Source organism: Gastrolobium bilobum, unplaced genomic scaffold (assembly GCF_033153095.1).
Source record: "Gastrolobium bilobum isolate Gb01-03AN ecotype WA unplaced genomic scaffold, APGP_CSIRO_Gbil_v1 utg37739, whole genome shotgun sequence".
NCBI lineage: Eukaryota > Viridiplantae > Streptophyta > Magnoliopsida > Fabales > Fabaceae > Gastrolobium > Gastrolobium bilobum.
This window is the reverse complement of record NW_026895444.1, coordinates 122,557-141,958: the sequence shown is the minus strand read 5'-3', so window position 1 is coordinate 141,958 and position 19,402 is coordinate 122,557. Positions and strand designations below refer to the sequence as shown.

At 33.8% G+C, this 19,402-nt stretch overlaps 1 protein-coding gene across 1 annotated transcript; it reads left to right on the top strand.

Annotated features, from left to right (window-relative positions):
• Nucleotides 1-3,946: 3,946 nt before the first annotated feature.
• LOC133311603 (protein NRT1/ PTR FAMILY 7.3-like) lies at nt 3,947-18,942 on the top strand. The gene is made up of 5 exons (XM_061512672.1): nt 3,947-3,973; nt 4,579-4,693; nt 16,984-17,201; nt 17,310-17,872; nt 18,039-18,942. The coding sequence occupies exons 1-5, from the start codon at nt 3,947-3,949 to the stop codon at nt 18,940-18,942; spliced, it is 1,827 nt and encodes a 608-aa protein (XP_061368656.1).
• Nucleotides 18,943-19,402: the final 460 nt, after the last annotated feature.

Sequence of the window (19,402 nt, the reverse complement as noted above, 5' to 3'; positions counted from 1 at the left end):
TCCGGTATCTCCACGAGCTTCGACTCTTTGAGCTGGCTATGGGACTAATCCGGAGTGCGGGGAAAAAAGTAAGATACTTTTATCTCTTATACATATATAAAAACGTATGAGACTTATATGAGCCCATATAAAAAGAAGAGAAAAAAAAAAACAAAAACAAAATTCTCATATATTTTTATGTATATATAAGAGATAAAGTTATTTCCTACAATATGAAAAACATTAATTCATTTCTTAGAAGAGTTAAAAGTCTTTTTAAAGTAAATTTTTAATAAAATATTATAATAAAATAATTCTTATGACCCGATAGTCACACTTAATTTACTTAAAAAATTGTAAGGGGTGATGCCATTGAATCTAGTAGCAAATTTTATTCATTATCTATCTTTGTCTCTTGTTGCTTGAAACGTGTAGGCTCGTTCACGTAATAACACCTTGGCTTTAACACTTTCTCTAAGGCTACCAACGCAAAATACATCATTTGGACCTCTCGGCTCTAAAATTCTAATTCTGTACATCATTCAATTTTATTTATTTTTTGTTAGATAAATTACTCGTTAGACTCCTGAAGCTTTTGTCGTTACACAAATCAAATTTCACGTTATATACTTTAGTTGGATCCATATGCCCTTTGCCTTCGTACATCAAATATCTTAATTATACTTAAAGCAAATATGAACCATTACATATCACACTATGCAAATATCGCACATGTAAATGATGTTGAAAAGGCAAGGTTTACGCAAATTTAATTAGGGCTTTATTAGTCTTCACATAAGATAATTATCTTATGTTGTAGAGAGAAAATATGTGGGTCCCACAATTACAAGAAAAAAGAAAAAAAAAATGTGGGGTGCAAAACTCGAAGTGAGAGAGCATAAGAAAAGTTATCTTATGTAAAAAGAGAGTAATATTTCCCATTTAATTAACTTATTTATGGGATCTGTTTATCTCATTTTGCATCAGATAATTATCTCATGCAACAGATACAAAATAATGAGTTTTATTATTTTTTAAAAAAAATAAAAAAAATAATGGACCCCATTATTTTATCTCTGTTGCATGAGATAATTATATCATGTAACATGATATAATTATTTCTCTTTATTTATTTGAGTGTCAAATAGGTTAGTGGCCAGCAATTTTAGGTTTGGCCTTTCTATACTAGTGGTCAACAAAGCACGGACACGCTTTGTTTTTGAAATTGTGCGTGTCGGTCACGTGTCCGACACGCACACGCTCCGACACGTTCGGACACGCGTCCGACACGTGGTCAACTCTCCGACACGCAGTTAATTTTTTTCGACACGTGATCAACGCTGGGACACGCTCGGACCCATTTTTTTTTACTCTTAATTTTACTTTATTAACTAAAAATAAAAAAATCATTTATAAATTAATTTTTTTTTGTTATGAAATTTGACATGAAAAATTAACAAGATACGAAAAAATTATTTTTGTTTATATTTATGTTATGAAATTTGAATATTTGATTGATTATATAACTTATTATGGACTGTTATATCTATTAAATATAAATTACATTATATATATTAAAAATATTATTTAATATCAAAACGTGTCCCTACGTGTCAAAATATGCTATTTTTTAGAATTAACGTGTCGTCGTGTCGTGTCGTATCCCGTATCCTGTGTCAGTGTCCGTAAATGATAGCTAGTGGTTGTCCTTGTAAGAAACAACTTATAAATTTATAACTTGTAGCAGACAAAAAAATGAAGGTTAACAGGCCAATTAGTTAATCCGTTTTATCTTATGGATTAAACGAATTATACTGAAAATATTGATTTAAATGAGTCGATAATTTATGGTTCAGTCAATCTAAAATTTTAGCTGATAAATGGGTTAACTAAACAAGTTAGACCCCATTTTTATGGCTCTAAACACAAACATACATTTTTGAGAATTTTTTGTTCACTTATATTGTCATAGATAATTAGCACCAAGTTTCCTACACGTGTCAACGGCAATTTTTTAATAAACTTTTTGTATTATTACAAAAAGTTTATTATAAAATGGTTCTGGGACAGTACCAAAATGCCACGTTTTGACAAAAAAATTACCAGAATGCCACGCGAACAATAAAATTTCTCAAACTGCCACGCGACATAATTCGCTACACAGTGTAGCGAATTATGCATGCAAGTAATTCGTTACACAGTGTAGCGAAATATGTCACGTCAGAATGTACAGAACCAAAAAGTGCATGTGTCAGAATTGTTGAAATTCGCTACATAGGATAGCGAATTTCAACAATTTTGACACATGTCACTTTTTGGTTCTGACGTGGCATATTTCGCTACACTGTGTAGCGAATTACTTGCACACATAATTCGCTACACTGTGTACTGTAGCGAATTATGTCGCGTGACAATTTGGGAAATTTTACTGTTCGCGTGGCATTCTAGTAATTTTTTTGCCAAAACGTGGCAAAATGGTCATTGTCCCAATGGTTCTAGACGAGAGCTTTGGACCTATTTTAAGGTAATTTTCCTCTATTTTCATCCCAAGACTGCGAATTCATCATATCATATACATTTTTCCTTTCATTCTCATGCACACCTTATCTCATCCTGAGATATGACACACTTGCAAGTGGGATTCATACCAGGTAAGGTAACTATTTTGAGGACACATTTTAGGCACCATGGGAATCTTCTACCCCTATAAATACCTCATTCTTCCTCTTAAGAGAGGACTCTATTTTCTCACCATAACCGCCAAGTTCTCACACTGAATCCTTAGTAACAAAATTAACCCAGCATTACATATACTTTCCCCTTACCCGGCCTAGTCCGACACTTAACACCTCCAATCCAATTGAGCTCTTATTCCCCATATTTGAATATGTGTAATATTGAGCCTCACATTCACATTTACATGTTGACATTTCATCCCCACACACAATTCAAATAAAAATAATTATTAAGACTGATAGTCACCCATGCTTAATTTATTAAACATTTTTTTTTGTAAGGGGTGATGTCATTGATTCTATTAGCATATTTTTATAATAATATGCACATCACGCATGTAATAATTTTAATTTATGTAAATTCCTTATTACAAGATATATAATTGAACTTATTATGTTGCGTAAGATATTCTCTTAATTTTGTAAGAATTTCAAATTGTTAAATATAATTATGATACAAGATGTTACATTTTATTTATTTATAAAGTGTTGAATACCCATAAATACCGATCTACACGCAAATATCACAAACGGATATTCACAACAACACTTAACACGGGAAAAGAATTATTCGTCCCACTTCCTCTTCGGTATCATTCCTACCAAAAATATGTTTATTTTGCTAAAAATGATGTTATCATCTGTAGTCTATTAGCTAGTGTAGCGATTAATACACTTTTATTTAATGAAATGGCTTTAGGTGTAACCAAAAAAATAAAATGAAATAGCCTGCGAGATACCTCATATATAACATTATCACAATCATCCCCTTGTTACATGATGTTAGCAAAATCGCATCAGAGTTTATTAACTATCAATACATGTCTCTCGTCAAACGTGACAATCGCTCCCAGCTTGCACCTTGGCTTTAGCACTTTCTCTAAGGTTATCAACGCAGAATACACCACTTGGACCTTGTCTCTTAATTTCTAATTCTACATTATTTAATTTTTCTTATTCTTTAGGATAAATCATGCATCACACTCCGGAATATTGACATTACACTAAAGCCAAATTTCACCTAGATACTCATTAAACGAAACCATGTACCCTTTGCCCCTGTCAAGTTCCTTGTATTGAACACATATGTAAGTAACTAAATTTCGTTCTTCTCTTGGGCCTTCATCCCAATAAAAAACCTGTCACTGTTTCAGTTCTCTCACCTGCATTCTAAAGCAAGTTGAGAACTTAATTGAACTTCGTCTTTCTCTTTCTCTTTGACATCACCAATAATGGCCAGCTTAGAGGTATGTAAAGAGGTACGTATGTATATAGAATTTTCCATCTATGTATATGTTTATTCCATATTTCTGAAGAAACTTGAAATCACTCATTCTTGGCTTGCTCTTAATTGTCTCCCGGTCTAGCACCATTTATACCTCTTAATTGCCTATCTCAATGAAATATATAATTAGAGAACTGTTATACTTACCACCATTTCAGATTTATCATTCTTATTATTAATCTTATTGCCGTAGCATCATAATCAAATCAACAGTTACAAAATAACATTAAGAGAGAGTTATTGATTTAATTTTAATCCAACGATGACAAAATTAGTGGTAAGATGAGGTGATAAGAAAAAATGGTGGTAATTAATTATAACCTATCACATATAATTAAAGGGTTTTATAAGAGTTATGTTGTAGGAAAAGTGATTGTGTAATGTTATAGAGATTCGTTTTGCGTGCCGTAGTTTTTTTTTTCTTTAAAAAATGTGAACCCCGCAAAATGTTGTGTGTGTAGAAAAGTTTATTGTGTCATGTTAGATGACAAAAGCAAACCCTGTAATTAAACCATGAATGTGCTATAAGTACTAAAAATGCTGCCATTTCTTTTGTGTGTTCAAAACTCTACTCGGCAGGAAAAGTTCAAAGAAGAACCAGAAGAGTTCACTCTTGACGGGAGTGTTGATTGGCATGGCCGCCCTGCAATCAGAGCCAAATCTGGAAGATGGGTTGCTGGAACTATCATACTATGTAAGTTCCAAACATAAATAACAGGATAATTTTTTATAATATATTTTATAATTTATTGTATTTGTTTTTTGTTACATGGTAATGCATTAAATCATATGTATTAACTAGGCCTTATTTCGAGCGTCTTTAATTTATAATAGTCATGTATTCCCATATATACTTCTTCTTAATATGCCATGAAAATCGTGGGTACCATTTAATATATCCCCCCCCCCCCCCCCCCCCCCCCCCCCTCCTTTTTTGATACAATGATGGCATTGAGATTTCAACATATTTTTTTCTAAACTCAAAGGAAGTCACTTTTGTTCGGTCAGTGTGAATCCTTTTCAAGTACCACGTACAAGATCAATGATATACCTCAACTAGAGACTAGAGGCCAGTATTTTTTTTGTTCAAAAATTATTTTAAAGTTAAAGTTAAAAATTCTTTTTTTTAAAAAAATATTGTTTGATAATTTTATAATTTTTTAAGGGAAAAATATTTCTCATGCAACTTCAAAACGATATTATTTTGGGTTTAGAAAAAAATAAATAAGGATATTTTGAAAATTTTACTTTCTTCTTATATTATGAATTTTCCTAAAATAGCTTACATTTTTTCTAAACCCCAAAACCATATTGTTTTGGACTTGCAATAGATCACTTTATTCCTAGATATAAGATATTGTTACTACCATTAGTGTTATTATCAATGTTACTACTAGTTTGTTTCACCGTTAGATTGATTATGTTGATCTAACGGTTCTGATTTAACTTTCTAAAAACCTTCTTTTTTCTACCTATATTTAATACTTTATATTTATTTCCACCTTTGTATGGTTGTGATTTCCTATATTTAATGCTTTCACATTAAATATTGGGAATCATACCATACAAAGGTGAAAATAAATATAACAGTTGGATCAACATAATCGATCAAACGGTGAAACAATTGGTAGTGACATTTGTCGTAACAATATCCTATCTCTTATTCCTATTTCAGAAGAAATGTTAATGTATTTTTTAATAGGAAATGTTATATTTACAAAATTTTTATTTACAAACTACACTATGTCTTACTTGTAAGACACTCTTGAGTAAATTCTTACCGGTAAGACATAGTGTAGTTCAGTTTGTAAAAAAAAAGTTTGACAATATAACTCCTCTTTTTTAATTTAAAAACTTCTTTAAAGTTGAAAACCCTATATTCCTTACCTATTGCCTTTGGTCTTTTCCGTCGACCTATAGTGTTTTCCATAATTTAATTATATCAACATCTATTGCTAACGGGCCGATTGTTCCATTAGAAAATTTATTATAGCACTTGAGGGATTACAGATGGAAAGGGTCAGCTACTACAAGTGCATTCCGGCGAGCTAAACCTTGAAAAACTGCTGAGACACCATCAATTATAGTGGCATTGATAAAATTGAAACATAAGTCCTCATACATATCATGTCCATTTATTGTTCACTACTTTTGAAGGACTTTTTCTTCAATCTCAACAACGTGAAAGTCACAAAGCCCCTTAACCGTTTTAGTTTCTTTTTTTTTTTTATACAAATTACCTCTTTGAAGTGAGTCAGGTTCTCTGAGTATCTCCATCACCCAGCAAGGAAAGAGGCTCGTATAGGTATAAGACTAATCTCGAGTTCATCGGTGTGACAAATATTCATCTCTGCCCCCAAAGGTCTTCTTTGGGATTCAAACATGGATCTATTTGCAATTAGTTCGTCCTAAGGTTCATATTGTCACATGACCAAACCCTTAGGGTTTCACAACCCTCTATTTGAGAACTAATGATGGCTCTTTTATGCCAAAATCACCTAATAGAAGAATAGACAAGATAAATGGTTGAACTTCATCGAATAGTTATGACAGAGTATAAGGGGGACAACTACGACATTTTACGCCTAAGAGAATCATGTTGGCCTCCGTTCCAAACACTTTCAACCACCATACTAACATGGACTTTTACTAAGGCAAATCAACGTATTTTAGGCTTTCATGTTTTTCCAGGGAGAGATTGACCCACTCATATATCCCGCTTTCACACCCACTTTGAAGAAGGTAGCATTGAGGTGGTTCGCTTATCTCCCTTCTAACTGTGGATGATTAAAAATGTTGTGTATGAGAAATATTTGATGTGTTTCACTACTAGAAAGGCCTAATTTAGATCCTCTCTCACACTCTCCATGTTAAGATAAAGATGTGGAAAATTCCTCCAAGACTACCTCTCCAAATTTGATAGAAAATCATTGTTGATCAAAGATATCAACCTCAAAGTGGCCATATACATTTTCATTATTGGACTCAAGCCTAGCACACAACCTCCAGCGTCACAAAAGAAGTCCACCCTAGTCGGTACATCACTAGGATACAACTCCCTAACAAGATGGGAACGTTTGGGAACACCAATATTCTAAGGCTCCTAACATTCAGCAAGAAACAAACTTTGATGAGGTTCCTTGGGAGGTCATCCATACCATTTCAAGTAGTTTCGCCGAAGGAATAGACTCCAAAACATCCAGAAAGAATCATCTCAAAGTTATTATCACCATTGTGGCTCATCTTGAGGGCTATTTGACCATTTGGGGGCGTTACCATATGTATTTTACACACTTGCTACTAAGGGTGTAAATCCAAGTCAAGCCAGACTTTAGCCTAAATGGACTAGACCTATGTAAAATATTTCAAGCCTAGCTTGACTTGTTAGCCTAATACAAGCCAAATTATAAGCTTGGTCTGACTTGCTTTTAAAAAATAGAAAGCTTGGCTTGGCCTGACCTATCAAGTTATGATTATTATTTTTATTTTATTTCTATTGTATGTTTAAGTTGATAAAAAGTCAAAATAGTACAATAGTTGAAATCATACCACAACCCAAAATATTGTTTTATTAAAAAAATAAGATATTTTTTATTAAAAATAATAAAATATTATTTATTAAAAATAAGGGTCGGGCATGGAGGCTTAGAGGTTAGGCCTTCTAAAATAAGCTTGTGGCTTGATATCTAAAGAGGCCTTTTAATGAGCTCGAGTTTGTATTATTTTAAAGACGGGTCAAGCCAAGTCAGGCTAAGCTATAAGCCCTTGACAAACCGTCTAACTTATTTACACCCTTACTTGGTACACTCTCAAAGTTATTTTTCGACGGGGGCATTTAATTCTGCGGACTAGCCCCTATGGAATTGACTTTTTTTTTAATGACTTCTGTGGATCCCCATTGGGAAACTTATTATTTTTTTATTTTTTTATTTCTCACTTCAAGTTCCACAGGAATCCCCCTAGGAAACTCATGGACAGCGCCACGTGATGCCATCTCAGCCATCCAAAGCCATTACCCTTAAAATAATATAAATAAATTCCCCAAGGGGGAGTTCGCGGAAATCATTAAAAAGTTCAAAAAATATATAAGCAGATTTGCGAGGCCAGTGTGTGAAACTAAACACCCCCATCGAAAAATAACTTTGGGAGGATACCAAACGGCCAAAAAAATCATTCACACACCCCTTAATGGTAAAACAACCTCATCTTGAGTTGAAAAAAACATGCAACACACCCTAAACACCGTCTCTATCATTCTAGGATGAGGGATCTCAAAAATACCATCGCGGATTACCATATAAATCTTATCAAACTTCAAATTCAGAAGGGTATTCCTTGAAAGTAGCTTGACTGATGTTACATTTCTAAACCTGTTCAAAAGTTCAACTTTTTTGTAAAGAAGCTAACCTCATAAAACATAAAGCTCAATGGGTTCACATGTAATATAGAATAAACCCTAAGGGTTACATCGAGTTGTATGCGACCTTGAGAAAAAATCCTTAAATAAAGCTTACCATAGTCAATATATAATGTCATCTTGGAATGTCCTCCATTAATGCCTTTAAAACTGTAGTCTCCATGGTTCACCTAGCCATGAAATTAGTTACAAGACACAACAACGTAATCATGACCAAAGGATAACAGATTATAGCAAGGAGTTGATAGAATAAAAGCCTAAAATTTTTCAAATGAACCTTGGGTACACTAAGAGCCTGTTTGGATCCTCTTATTTTTAAGCTAGAAGCTACTTATAAGCTAAAGCTAAAAAAAAGAGCTTAAAAAAAGAAGCTAAAAGCTGTTTGGAAATTACATAAAAAACATAGCTTAAAAGTTACTTAAAAGCACATATTTCAAGAAAATTATCTCTCTCTCCATCTTTATCACTCTTCATTTTAAAAAAACACACAATTCAAGAAAAACAGATAAGAGCTTAAAAAAAAAGCTCCTCCTAGGAGCTTTCAGTTTTCAGCTTTTTTCTTCAATATAAAAAGAAGAGTTTTTCGTTATAAGAGCTTTTCTCAAAACCTGTTTGGCCTAACTTATACTTATAAGTAGCTTCTAGCTTAAAAAAGAGAGGATCCAAACAGGCACTAAGTCACCTATCTTGTTGACTAACCTAGATGTTCTTGAAACATATGAGATACGTTCACCTAGCCAAATGGGGAACTCAAACCCCTACAATTAGGTAGCAAGTTGGAACAAAGCACCAAGCTCGACACCAATCTATAACCTAACTTGAAGAAATGCTTGATACACTCCTCAAGCATAACAATGATCTATTAACATGGATATAGGTCTATATTCCATATATAAACCCAAATTTATACTTCCATCGCCTTTCAGTACACCCCTCAGCCAGACTAATTTAAAAGTGAAAGCGAAATATAGTTCTCAAAAGACAACAAGTACATGAAGAGCAAGATGAGGACTTCCTTGCTATTGGGTTAATCAACAAATTAAAATACACCATATGGCTTACCAAAGTGCTTGTAAGGAAAACAAAAAGGAAACGAAAAATATTTATAGACTACACTAACCCAACTAAGAGTTTCCCCGAAGACTTCTTTTCCTTTATAACATTGACTGACTAGTTTACAACCCCTCTAACTTCTATCTCTTCTCTTATATGGATGTTTATTCCGGATACAACTAAATACACATGCGCCGTGATTATGATGAAAAAAAAAATCCTTCTTCAAAAAGAGAGCCAGCTACTGTATCAAGTGTTGGAAATTTAATGAAAAAACAAGAATAATAGAAGAAGAATACTACACTTGAATTATATCAACTTTGACAAAACCTCTCTTTGCTTATCACTCATACAGTGCTTCAACACTTTTTTTTCTCACACACGTAAAACTTTGTTTCTTTCTTTTTCCTATTTTTCTCATATTACAAACCATATTATCCATTACTATATATATATATATATATATATATATATATATATATATATATATATATATATATATATATATAACTTCAACACCGTTTATTTTTTTATCCAGCGTTTTTCACCACTTAACCGACTCCACCTACTAACCAATTTAACACAAGGACAACTACTAACTTGACACCTATTAAAACAAGGACATCTACTCTATAAACTTGACACCTATTCATGTAGAAGCAGTGCATAGAAGAGTTTGCTTTTTCTAACACTCCCCCTCAAACTCGACTTTGCATTCTAATCATTTCTTTGAATTTGTTAAACATAACCACCTTCAATGGTTTTGTGAAAATGTTTGTTATTTGCTCTTCAGTTCTGCAATATATTAACTTCACAACTTTATCTTTGACTTGCTCCTAAATAAAATGATACTTTGTGTCAACATGTTTGCTTCGGCTATGGGAGACTGGATTCTTTACAAGTGATATAGCTGACTTATTGTCCACACATATTGTGATTAGACCTTCTTGTTCCTGGTATAGTTCATTCAAAATATTCTTCAACCAAATTGTTTGACACGTGCATGCTGCTGCGGCCATATATTATGTTTCACATGATGAAAGTGCAGTAATTTGTTGTTTTTTGGATGACCACGAAAATATTGTTGAGCCAATATGAAAAGTATATCCAGAAGTGCTTTTTCGAACATTTGTATCTCCTTCATGATCACTATATGAATAGCCAATCAAATTTGATTCTTCAGAATGTGTATAAAATAAGACATGATCAACAGTTCCGTTGATGAATCTCAAAATTATTTTTGCTGCACTGAAGTGATCCTGTTTTGGCTGCTCCATATATCTGCTAACTAAGTCAATTGTAAACATAATATCATGTCGAGTAAAAGTCAAGTACCTTAAGCTTCCGACCAGGCTCTTGTATAATGTAGGATTTATTGGCTCTCTATCCAAATCAACTTTCATCTTTATTCCTGCTTCTACTGGTGTGGAGATCGACTTGCGCTCTTTCATTCTGAACTTGTTCAAAATCTCTTATGCATATCTCTTTTGTGAAATGAAAATTCCATTATCCATTTGTTTCACCTCAATTCCAAGAAAATAAGACATTTCTCCAATATCTGTCATTTCAAACTATTTAGACATAGCTTTCTTGAACTCATCAAACATACCTGGATTGTTTCCAGTGAAGATCACATCGTCCACATAAAGGCATACAATCATTATATCTCTATCTACATTTTTCTTTACGTATAGAGGCTGTTCATACGGACTCTTCACGTATCCATTCTTCTGAAAGTACTAATCTACTATTGTATTCCTAGATCTTGAAGTTTGCTTCAATCCATATAACACATTTTTCAACTGATAAACTTTATCTTCTTCTCCTTTTTTAACATAACATGGTGGTTGTTCAATATAGACTTCTTCTTCCAGGCAACCGTTGAGGAAAGTTTATTTCACATCCATCTAGTATATCTTTCACTTTTGTCGTGTTACAACTGTTGTGGGTAACCTAATAGTATCAATCCGTGCAACTGGTACAAAAACTTCTTTATAGTCAACACCATATTTTTGTTTATAGCCTTTGGCCATCAATCTTGCTTTGTATTTCTCCACTTTTACTTCTTGATTAGTCTTTGTTTTGTACACCCACTTTACTCTAATTGGCTTATGATCTTTTGGCAAAGTTGTAAGCTTCTATATACCATTTCTTTTACTTGTTGTAATTTCTTCATCCATAGATTTCTTTCATTTTTCATCTTGTACAACCTCTTCATATGTCACTGGATCACATTCCTCTATTAAACAAAATAATGAATAATCAAACGGTGTTTGTACCTCATTTGTGGCATCATAAACATCCCTTAGGCTTCTCATATTTGTTGGTACTTCCCCTGAATTGCTGCTACTGCTACTACTTTCTGATGTTGATGGTGTAGATGCTAGGGTTGTTGGAGTAGGACTTGGTGGAGGAGTTTGGTCATTTCCTTCTTGAATTGTCTGCTCTTCTGAGTCATCACCATCTTTAAAGAATATGCATTCCACTTTCTTTTCTTCATCACTCCATCCCTAGTAATCTCCTTCATCGAATTCTAGTTCTTTTAAAATGATCACCTTTTTGGTTAAAGGACTGTACAGTCTGTAAGCTTTACTTCTATACTCATAGCCAATGAAGATGCATTTCTCTCCTTTGTCATCTAACTTCCCTCTCTTTTGATATGAAATATGGGCATATGTTATACAACCAAAGATTCCTAAATGACTTACCTCTGGTGTATAGCCGTTCCATGCTTCATTTGGAGTCTTGAACTTCACACGCTTGGTTGGACATCAATTTAGTAAATAAGCAGCACATTGAACAACTTCAGCCCAACGTGTTATTGGCAATTGCTTTTCCTTTAACATACTCCTCGCCATATCAAGAATTATACGATTCTTTATTTCTATAATACCATTTTGTTGTGGGATGTAGGCTGCTGTCAACTGATGAATTATTCCATATTTCCTATTTCCACCAAATGGTGGAATATCAATCGGGCCAACAATATCTGAATGAATAAATTGCAATGGTCTTCTAGCTCTCCATGACTTGCTCACTTCAAAGCTTTGTCTATGCTGCTTTCCTTTGATACAACTATAACATAACTGAACTAGATGATTTCTTTGTGGCAATCCATTCACCATCTTTGCTTTTGACAACAGCTTCAGGCCAGTGAATCCAAGATGACTAAATCTGAGATGCCATAACCGCGAACTATCTTTTATGATGGACTCCGTGCACTTTATTGTCTCTGTCTGGGTATTCAGCTTGAAGAGGTGATTTCTTGTTATATCAACTTTTGCAATCAATTCTCCTTTTTGATTTCTGATGATAAGAGAATTATTCTTCAAGTGTATGTCATATCCTTTCTCCAAAAGCTGACCAATACTGAGAAGATTTCTCTTCAAAGAATGGATGTAGTAAACATCTGAAATGTATTTTTGATTTCCATTCTTTATACATATCATAATCTTACCTTTTCCTTTAACTGGAGTCTCTTTAAATGGAGTCTTTGATTGATCTCCAAATGTAACTTCTCATTGAACGTTCTCATCCAACTCTGTAAATAAATCATTTCTTCCACACATATGATTGTTTTCTCAAATGTCGAGGTACCACGCATTTTTGCTACTATCTTTTTCACCTTTGTAAGTGAACAAAATAGTGGATTCATCAACTCTTTCTTCATTTGATGTAAAATGACTCCTCTCTTGAACTATAGGAGCGTCTCTACACTCATAACTAAGATGACCAAATTTATTACAATTACAATATTTTGTCTGAGATTTGTCACCTCTTTGTTGAAATCCACCTCCTCCTCGAGTCATGAATCCTCGGCTTCTGCCACGACCTCGACCTCGACCTCGTTCACGATTATAATTTCCTTGGCCACGTCCATATGTATTAGTATCATTTGCAAATCCTCTACTTGTTTGACCACGTCCACCGTATCCTCCACGACCACCTCGAGCATTGAGTCTGCCTCGAGTGTTGTAGCTGCTTCTGTATCAACCACGATTTCCTCTACCACGTCCATTACTGCTACTAGTTTGATTTTCATCAAATGATAGGTTTCTTTGCAAAGCTTACTCCAAATTACTGGAAACATCATTCAAATTCATTCTTTGCTCGTGAGCTTGAAGAGAACCCACAAGTGCATCAATAGACATCATTGTCAAATCTTTACCTTCTTCAATTGCAGTAATAATATAATTAAACTTTCTTGATAATTTTTCTATGCTCTCTAATATGTACTTGTTTTGTTGGTTTATGTTATGTTCAATTGCTCATTAAATTGTGCACAAGTTGTATGATAGATTTCTTTTCAAGGAAAAACCTTTTATCATATTTCAATCTTGATATTAAGTAGCTCGTGAGTTCGATGGCATTATCAGGGTCTCTTTACTTCATTAGATTTATTTCCTTTGTATATATTAATACATTAGGTTTGCTCGATAATTATTTAAGGGATATGTGATTCTACTTCAGTCATCCCAGGGAATTAAGCCATTTTTTCTGCCTACCTTTGCCTACCGCTCTCTAATACTGTTAGATCAGAATCTCAAGAAGAGAGAGAGATAAATCTTAATTAACATTTATCTTTCTCTTTCTTCTTGAGATTCTCATCTAACGGTATTGAAGAACGATAGGTAAAAAAAATGATAGGTAGAATAACTTATCCCATTATTTAATTACCTAATATTTTCATACTAATTACTTGATTAGTGCATGATAGGATGCATCTTTTACTTGATTAGAAGCATGTTTTGTACAGTCTCTCACGTGGCTGCGATTTTGCTTGAGTATTCGGTCATTATTCAGCAATTTCTAAGCAATCAATGTTACTTTGAGATAATATGTCTACTCCCTTGAATGAAATTTGAGTGAACCTTGTAACACCATTTCCCCTTGTAACAATATAGATACCACATCGTGGGATATTGAGAAATAAAAGGATAAGCGGGCTATAAAGGTCCCTCCATACTAAAAAAGACATAAAGCTTCCTTTTTCTTTATTTCTTTTTGCGAGAGTTTTGTGAAGAGTTCTCTTAATTTAAAATAGAAATAAAATTGTTCTCCCTTTGTAGTTAAAGAGATATCGTAATTTTGGAAATTTTCATACTAAATTTTTTTCTATTCTTGGCCGTGATTTTTCTCTTAATTTATTTGAGGGTTTTTACCGTTAAATTTATGTGTTATATTTATTGCATTCACTTTGAGAAGTTAGACTTGTCTTTTCACTTTTGCAGTATTATTTTGTTGGGATATTCAAGTGTGATGAGTCCCACATTGGTTGGTAATGGACTAAGTGAAGAGTATATAAGTGGAAGGGACCCATGAACCCAATGCCTTAAGGTTTTGGGTTGAGACATGATGTCGGATTCACTTGCTACGGTTGGTGTAGCCTTAGCTCATTGGTGGTGGACCTCCGCCATGGGCTTTCCCGTGGACCCGCCTGACAGTGGTATCAGAGACGGGTTGTGCTCGAGCTAGCCTGGTGATTGGCTAGGAGGCTGGTTGAGTACTTTGTGCTTGGGGTACTCGGTTGAGGGGGAGCATATCAATGTTGGGTTTCACACTTGAGGATTGTTGAGATGTTCAAGTGTGATGAGTCTCACATTGGTTGGTAATGGGTTAAGCGAAGTGTATATAAATGGAAGGACCTATGAACCCAATGCCTTAAGGTTTTGGGTTGAGACATGGTGTCGGATCCAGTTGCTAAGGTTGGTGTAGCCTTAGCTCATTACCAACCAATGTGGACTCATCATACTTGAACATCTCAACATATTTTAGGGTTTTATAAAAGTTATGTTGCAAATTTATCTGTTATATTTATGGGAAATACAGTTGTCATGTTATATGATAAAAAGAATAGTTGTTATGTTAAAAAAAGACAAGTTAAATTAAATAATGTGTCCTTTTACTTTTTTAATATTATATAATTTGTCTTTTTTTAATATATCAACTATTCATATGTTATGTAACATAACAAATGCATTTCCCTATATTTATTGCATTCAATTTGAGAAGTTAGACTTGTATTTTCACTTTTATAGTATTATTTTAGGGTTTTACAATAGTTATTTTGCAAGAAAAGTTAGTATGTTATGTTACTGTGAGTATTTTGTGCTTTGGGTTTTGGATTTGTCTTTGGAATGGCTTATCAACTTCACATGCTTAAAAACATAATACTCTTCTCTTTTGAGTAGATTGAATAAAAAAATAGCAATACTCTCAAATCTTATTTGAATGCAGGTTTTGTTTCATGTATGTATTATTTTTAAGTACCCATTCCTGTTTCCGTGTAATTCAGATCCAGGGGCCACTGATTGTTTGAATCGTAAGTGATTTTCTTAGTTTAAATGCCTGGAGGTAATTTTTTCTGTATGTCCACAACACGAATGGGCAGGAAAAGAACATAATTTCAAAAGATTTTACTTTATTGTATATGATATAAATGTTTGAAATAACTAATTAATGTTTTCTCAGAAAAAGAAAGAAAGATATAATTATCTTGATTAAATTTAATATAATATTAAAAAAGAAAAAGAAAATAAAATAAAAAACATTCAAAGTAAGTTCAAGTACTTCTCACCTTTCTTACCTTTTTTTCAGGAATACTCCATAGCTTACTCTAACATCACTTTCCCTTTTTTTTTCTTTATCTACCTTTCATGTGATTTGTTTTTTTTCAAATACATCTAAATTCAGGTTTTAAAATATCATTCGGTGACAACATATAATTCAACTTTTCTTAGCCAATTTAAATGATTTTATATTTCAAATCTTCAATTCCATGAATAGGGTATTTCTTCTTTTCCCTCCTGATAACTCTTTGTTGATCAAATAGTCTCTTAATTTCTTGGGTTAAATGCGACACTTTGTAATTGGTCAATTTTGCCAGCAGTCCCATAAATTTTTTGTCCTAATTGATATTCTTTCTAAACGATCAAATCAAAATTTGGTATTTGGAAATGAGACATGGTTCAGGATTCAAAGGAACAAAATAGACAATTTATACAATTTAAAATATTGTTTAGGTGAATTTGGACAAAAAACTAAAAAACTAAAGGTAAGGTAAGTGATAAAAAAAAAGGGGATAAATAATTTCAGAATAAACTATAAGAAGGTAATTTAACTTTATTCAAAGTAAAATTAATCAGATACTTTTTTATTTTAATTTAGTTTACTTTATTTTATTTTTTTGGTAATGGCTTGGCAAAGTGAATTTTGTGTAGTTAAGTTAGAAGAATAACTGCGTAGTCCTTTAAGAGTATGAACGAAGTCCTAACAAACTCGATTGCTAAAGTGACTCCTAAAAACCATTAATGTAGCATTAAATATTCCGATTATACTCAAGAGGTGCATTGATGTAGCATTAAATACTTGTTTTTTTGGATACTGAGACAGAGGTGCATGGTTCTATGATGCACATACACAAGGATGCATGCGAGTGCATTTAAGTGATGCATTCTATAATACTAATAACATGGTGCTATAACAATGCTAATTTTGTTCATTGCACCAATCAGTGAACCAAGGTCTGGCAACCTTAGCATTCTTTGGGATCGGAGTGAACCTAGTGTTGTTCCTGACAAGGGTGTTGGGCCAAAATAATGCTGATGCTGCTAACAATGTGAGCAAGTGGACTGGAACAGTTTATATATTCTCTCTTGTGGGTGCTTTTCTTAGTGATTCTTATTGGGGAAGATACAAAACTTGTGCCATCTTTCAAGTCATCTTTGTAATAGTAAGTATTATTCTCTCAATTTCCTTTTCTCTTCCTTACTTTTCCACTTTAATTTCTAGCAAGTACATTACTTGAGTAATCAACTAATCTTCTGGTTTAATGTAACAGGGTCTAGTATCCTTGTCCATTTCATCATACCTCTTTTTGATTGCACCTAAAGGTTGTGGGAATGAATCATTTCAATGTGGGAAACATTCAAGTTTTGAGATGGGTATGTTCTACCTCTCAATCAATCTCATTGCCTTGGGGAATGGAGGGTATCAGCCAACTATTGCCACATTTGGTGCTGACCAGTTTGATGAAGAGCACTCAAAGGAAGCTTACTCTAAGGTGGCTTTCTTTAGCTACTTCTACCTTGCTTTGAACCTTGGTTCATTCTTCTCAAACACCATTCTAGGCTACTTTGAAGATGAAGGAATGTGGGTTCTTGGGTTTTGGGTGTCTGCAGGCTCTGCCTTTGCTGCCCTTGTCTTATTTCTTGTTGGGACAGCAAGATACAGACACTTCAAACCCACTGGCAATCCTCTTTCAAGGTTCTGCCAAGTCCTTGTTGCTGCATCAAGGAAATGGAGAGTTCAAATGGCATCAAATGGAAAGGACTTATATGTCATGGATGAAAAGGAATCTTCCACCATTGGCAACAAAAAGATTCTCCACACTCACGGGTTCAAGTAAGTAGTAGAAGCTAATTTCAGCTAAAACCACATAGTTGAATACTTTCCATAAGCATTTTGTTTATACTTTATAGCTCTAAGGCCACATGTAGTGCTTTTACTGTACTTATATAATCATTTTTCTAAGACCATGGCATGACTTACAAATTATATAATCTTGAAGGTTTCTGGATAGGGCAGCATTTATATCTTATAGAGATAAAGAGGACCAGAAAGGAGGCCTTTATAACCCCTGGCGTCTCTGTCCTATAACTCAAGTTGAAGAAGTGAAGTGCATACTAAGACTTCTTCCAATTTGGCTTTGTACCATAATATACTCAGTGGTATACACACAAATGGCTTCTCTTTTCGTCGTTCAAGGTGCTGCCATGAAAACTACTATTTCCCATTTCAGAATACCACCGGCAAGCATGTCTAGCTTTGACATCCTCAGTGTAGCTATCTTCATTTTCTTCTACCGTCATGTGATAGATCCACTTGTGGGAAAACTTAAACGGACAAGTTCCAAGGGACTCAATGAGCTTCAGAGAATGGGAATTGGGCTTGTTATAGCTGTAATGGCAATGGTTTCAGCTGGAATAGTTGAATGTTATAGGCTTAAGTATGCAAAACAAGGATGCCCCCAATGCAGTGGCTCAAGCTCTCTGAGCATCTTCTGGCAAATTCCTCAGTATGCACTTATAGGAGTTTCTGAGGTTTTTATGTATGTAGGGCAGTTAGAGTTCTTCAATGATCAAACACCAGATGGGTTAAAGAGCTTTGGAAGTGCACTTTGCATGACATCCATCTCCCTTGGTAACTATGTGAGTAGCTTACTTGTTAGTATGGTTATGAAGATCTCCACTGAGGATCACATGCCAGGGTGGATCCCTGGAAACCTAAACAAAGGTCACCTAGATTGGTTTTTCTTCCTGTTAGCTGCCTTGACAACTATAGACCTGGTCCTTTATATTGCATGTGCAAAGTGGTTCAAGAGTATACAACTAGAAGAAAGTTATGAAGAGAATGATGAGTCTTGTAGCTTCAAAATCTTATTTGGAATGGACAACAATCAAATGCAACTGTAACAGAATAACTTGTGCTATATTCTCTCTTGGAATAAAAATTGGCTGGTTTGCATTAAGGAAAGCCCTTTGACAATTGACCCTTGTCTGTTATAACTAATTGTATTCACTTATTTTGTTACTCCTAACTAAGATTTTCAGTTGATGTTATTGAATCCGGTCACAAATAAAACACAACATTTTGAAGAGACAATGACAATTTCATGCCACTTTATGTCAGACTCTCTTCTTTTGTGTTTGCAAGTTTCGTTGCTATTGATGATTATGTCATTTTTATTTCCATGTGTAAAATGGCGTGTTACAACTTCAAACTGTTTCCACTTTACAGAGTTATAACAAATGATTCTGTCCTTGATGTCTTTAACTCTAATTTCTTGGACAAACAATGCAATCATGGACAATCCACTAACTAAGGAACTAATTTCAAAAGAATCAGATAGGGATATTTTTAGTAAAGGTTTCT

What these genes read in the sequence shown, in the direction of transcription:
- LOC133311603 (XM_061512672.1), top strand. Translation starts at nt 3,947, where the DNA reads ATGGCCAGCTTAGAGGTATGTAAAGAG. An exon ending in TGCTGGAACTATCATACTAT is followed by an intron (nt 4,694 to 16,983) that starts GTAAGTTCCAAA and finishes TGCACCAATCAG; the next exon opens with TGAACCAAGGTCTGGCAACC. An exon ending in CTCCACACTCACGGGTTCAA is followed by an intron (nt 17,873 to 18,038) that starts GTAAGTAGTAGA and finishes ATAATCTTGAAG; the next exon opens with GTTTCTGGATAGGGCAGCAT.